General features: G+C 41.4%; 1 protein-coding gene across 1 annotated transcript; it reads left to right on the forward strand.

The window, feature by feature from the left end:
- Window positions 1-302: 302 nt before the first annotated feature.
- Window positions 303-4866, forward strand: LOC131008107 (uncharacterized). The gene is made up of 4 exons (XM_057935006.1): window positions 303-1047; window positions 1715-2160; window positions 2374-3264; window positions 4057-4866. Exons 1-4 carry the CDS (start codon window positions 303-305, stop codon window positions 4864-4866), a joined length of 2892 nt encoding a protein of 963 aa, XP_057790989.1.
- Window positions 4867-5080: the final 214 nt, after the last annotated feature.

Genomic DNA, 5080 nt, shown 5'->3' on the forward strand with positions numbered 1-5080 from the left:
TCTTACAATTGAAATACAATGTATATGCAAAATCATAACGATTAGGTCATCTATAGAACTAGAGATCCTGAGTAATCAAATAAAAGAAATTTTGATGTTATATATTACGTATAAAAGCAGCTTGGGAAACTAATGGCCTGAGGCTAAAAGTACCCATTAACTGCAATAATATTTTTGTCTGTGTACTAATACACTTAAGATGCCTAATCGTGTTTGGAGCATAACATAGTTTAGTAAGTGATATAATGTCATTATATTTTCTTGTTTTCAATAGAAAATCGTGAACATCGCTATAAGTCAAAATGCCTCCAAGGAGAAGACCTCGAGACCAGGAAGAAGAAGAGCGAGAAGTCACGCCACCACCACCTCCTCCCCAAGAAAGGAGAATTGAAGAACTTTTTCTACGCCAGAACCCCCCAATATTTGATGGGAAAGGTGATCCTTCGGTAACAGAAGAATGGATTCGCTCCATGGAACGGATTTTCCGATTCTTACGTTGCAATGATCAAGAACGAATTCTGTGCATGTCATACCAGTTGAAGGGTTCGGCCGATTTTTGGTGGGAGGCAAGACAAAAGACGATGACTCCCGAACAATTAGACAATCTCACTTGGGAGGAATTTAAAACAGCACTATGTGAGAAATACATTCCTAGAAGCTACAGGAGAAAGAACGAGATGGAGTTCGTAAACCTCCGCCAAGGAAAGAAATCAGTGGCTGAGTATGATCGAGAATTTTGTGACTTAGCTAGATATGCCCCTTATCGGGTAGACACAGACGAGAAGATGTCTGAACTATTCTGTGCTGGACTTCGCCAAGAGATTCGAGTAGTGCTAGCCAGCCAACATGCACTGACCTACACGGAAGCTTTAAACCGAGCATTAGACATGGAATTGGCTATGCAGCCAGAAAGGTCAGCAATAGCCACTCAACCTCCAGCCACGCATAATTCTCAATTGGGGCACACGCCACCCAATAACCATCAGGTGAATAAAGGCAAAAGAAAATGGGAGCCACACGGACCACCATCAAATAAACCGTGGCACGGTATGTCGAGACCTCCTCAACCACATGGAGGAGATAAACGACCAATAAACGGACCGAACATACCATCCCAAAATACTCAGCGCACTCCGTTTTGTCCAAAATGCCGGAAACCACACCACGGTGCGTGCAGACCAGGAGGTAACGCTTGTTATACTTGCGGAAAAGTGGGACATTACTCACCACAATGCCCCAATCGTCAAAACAATGGAGGAAAACAAAATCCTCAACCTCAGCCTCAATTACGCGCAGTAGAAGAAGTGCACACGTTCCCTCAACCTCAACGGTATTTTCGTCCACGCCGCCAAAACCGTGTTGATCATCGTGCAGTCAACCTATCAAAACGATCAGCCGCCACGTCACCCGAGGGTGTATGCAATCGAGAATAAGTCACCTGACAAAAATCAAGGGAACTTAACAGGTATTGGAGAATTAAAAGGGAAACCTATTGTTGTTTTGTTTGATACGGGTGCATCGCATTCTTTCATCTCTTGTGTATGTGTGGATACATTAGAGCTGAACATAGAAGTAGCCCCACAATCACTACGAGTAGCTACGCCAATAGGGAGATTCACGACTGTGACCCATACATGCTCTAACTTAAAATTTGAGTTAGGACCACTTAAGATCACAGTGAAAACCTTAAGGTTAATGCCTATGTGGACTACAGACATCATATTAGGCATGGATTGGTTAGAAGAAAATTTCGTGACAATTCAATGCAAGGAAAGACGGATTTCTTTTCAACCACCCGGGCAAGAGCCTACGTGTTTCTACGGTATAGAACGCAAATGGAAGAAGACACCTATCATTTCTGCGCTAAAAGCAAGGAAATTGATACAAACAGAAGGTGCAACCGCTTACGTGGTCTACTTGAACAAAGAAGAAGATAAATCAGTCAACTTAGATGACGTGCCAATTGTCCGTGAATACAAGGATGTTTTCCCAGACACTCTTCCAGGATTGCCACCAGATCGTCAACTGGAGTTCTCCATCGATCTCGAACCAGGGTCTGCACCTATTTCCAAAGCACCATACCGCATGGCGCCAGCCGAATTACAGGAATTGAAGATACAACTACAAGACTTATTGGATTTGGGATTTATACGACCCAGTGTATCACCGTGGGGAGCGCCAGTTTTGTTTGTGAAAAAGAAAGACGGTAGTCTCCGATTATGTATAGATTACCGCGAATTAAATAAGGTGACTTTAAAGAATAAGTATCCCTTACCCAGAATTGACGACTTATTCGATCAATTAAGAGGAGCTACCACATTTTCAAAAATAGATTTGAGAACAGGATACCATCAATTGAAGATTCGAAAGGAGGATATACCCAAGACAGCATTTAGAACCAGATACGGCCATTACGAGTTTATTGTAATGCCATTTGGTTTAACCAATGCGCCAGCTGTATTCATGGATCTAATGAATCGAGTATTCCATGAATTCTTAGACAAATTCGTTTTGGTGTTCATTGATGATATTTTGATATACTCTAGGAGTGAACAAGAACATGATGAACACCTACAAACGGTATTGGAAAAGCTGCGATCAGAAAAACTTTACGCCAAATTCTCCAAATGTGAATTCTGGCTCAAGGAAGTGAATTTCTTGGGACATGTCATTTCATCCGAAGGAATCAAAGTTGATCCTACTAAAGTACAAGCCGTTCAAGAATGGAAGTCACCGTCCACACCCCACGAAGTTCGCAGTTTTCTTGGCTTGGCAGGATACTACCGAAGATTCATTGAGGGATTCTCAAAGATTGCTAAGCCGATGACTCAACTACTAAAGAAAGACGTGAGGTTTAAATGGACAGAAGAATGTGAACAATGTTTTCAAGAGCTGAAGGCAAGATTGACTACTGCCCCAGTACTTGCGGTACCTGATGGCAGTAAAGGATACGCTATTTACACCGACGCCTCCAAGAATGGACTAGGATGCGTACTCATGCAAGATGGAAAAGTGATTGCCTACGCTTCACGACAGTTGCGACCGCATGAGCACAATTACCCTACACATGACCTGGAATTAGCAGCGGTGGTACATGCCTTGAAAATATGGAGACATCATTTGTATGGTGTTCGCTGTGAAATATACACAGATCACAAGAGTCTTAAGTACTTTTTCGAGCAAAAAGACCTCAACATGAGGCAAAGAAGATGGCTTGAATTAGTAAAAGATTATGACTGTAGAATTAATTACCACCCAGGAAAAGCTAATGTAGTAGCGGATGCATTAAGCCGAAAAGGACATGCCAAACTCGAATGTCTTTTTACCCAAGAAGAAGGTCTCATCAGAGAATTTGAGAAAATGAAAATAGAGACCCTTTCTCCTCCCTTGACCACAGATTTAATGGTCGCTACTTTAAGCGCTACACCAGATTTGAGAGCTCGAATCGTTATTGCGCAACGAAACGATGATCAATTAGAAAAGATAAGGAAAGAAGTACGAACCAATAAGAAGGGAGAATACCATGAGGCACCAGACAACGCTTTAATGATAAATGGAAGAATATGCGTTCCTAATGATGTTAAGCTAAAGGAGGAAATCATGAGTGAAGCTCATGATACCCCTTATACAGCCCACCCCGGGAGCACGAAAATGTATCAAGATTTGAAGTCAGCATTTTGGTGGGAAGGAATGAAGCGAGACATCGCCTTATTTGTAGGAAAGTGCTTGGAATGCCAACAAGTCAAAGCACTACATCAAAGGCCTTACGGCAAATTGCAACCATTAGAAATTCCAAAATGGAAATGGGATCACATTGCCATGGATTTCGTCACTGGATTACCTAAATCTTCTAAAGGGAACACTGCCATATGGGTAATCGTGGATAGACTGACAAAAAGTGCTCATTTTGTGCCCATCTCTATCATGTATGGATCTGGCAAGTTAGCTCAAATCTATGTCCGCGAGATAGTAAGATTACATGGAATTCCAATGAGTATCACATCTGATCGAGATTCCAAATTCACCTCGCGATTTTGGGTGAGTTTACAAAGGGAGTTGGGAACGAAACTCAATTTTAGCACAGCCTATCACCCACAAACGGATGGACAATCCGAAAGGACGATACAAACTCTTGAAGACATGATTCGAACGGTGATCTTAGATCGAGGGGCACAATGGGAGCAAATCCTGCCATTGGTCGAATTTGCTTACAATAATAGCTATCAAGCCACAATCAACATGGCACCTTACGAAGCCCTCTACGGAAAGAAATGTCGATCTCCACTTTATTGGGATGAAGTAGGGGAAAGAAAGGTGTTAGGACCCGAAGCAGTCGATGAAATGATCACCATCATTCGCCAAATTCGACAGCGAATTAAAGAAGCTCAAGACCGACAGAAAACATACGCAGACACACGGAGGACAGAAATTCAATTTGCTGTTGGTGACAAAGTTTTCTTGAAAGTGTCGCCATCAAGGGGTATACATAGATTTGGGGTAAAAGGAAAACTTAAACCTCGATTTATAGGACCCTATGACGTCCTAGAAAGAATAGGACCTGTCGCTTATAGATTAGCTTTACCACCAAACCTCGCAAGCGTTCACGATGTCTTCCACGTGTCGCAACTACGAAAATACGTGTTTGACCCTAAACACGTTATTCATCAAGAAGAAATCACCCTTGAACCAGACTTGAGTTTTGAAGAAAAGCCAGAACGAATTATGGATCGGAAGGTCCAACAATTGCGAACGAAGTCTATTCCATTAGTCAAGGTGATGTGGAATCATCATGGAGAGGAAGAAGCTACGTGGGAACTCGAAGATAAAATGAGAGAGAAATATCCAGAACTATTCTCTGAAGGTTAGTAAATTTCGAGACGAAATTTATTTAAGGGGGTGAGGATGTAATACCCGCCATTTTTTTTATTCTTTATATATATTATATTCATATTATATTATAAAGATTATTTGGTAGGAATTTAAACTTTTATCATTTGCTAAAATTAGGAAATTTCTAACATGTTTAATGGTATTCCACGTCCATTAAGGAAATATGACTCATTAATAATTTGTATATCCA

This window comes from Salvia miltiorrhiza, chromosome 2, assembly GCF_028751815.1.
Source record: "Salvia miltiorrhiza cultivar Shanhuang (shh) chromosome 2, IMPLAD_Smil_shh, whole genome shotgun sequence".
NCBI classification, from domain to species: Eukaryota; Viridiplantae; Streptophyta; class Magnoliopsida; order Lamiales; family Lamiaceae; genus Salvia; species Salvia miltiorrhiza.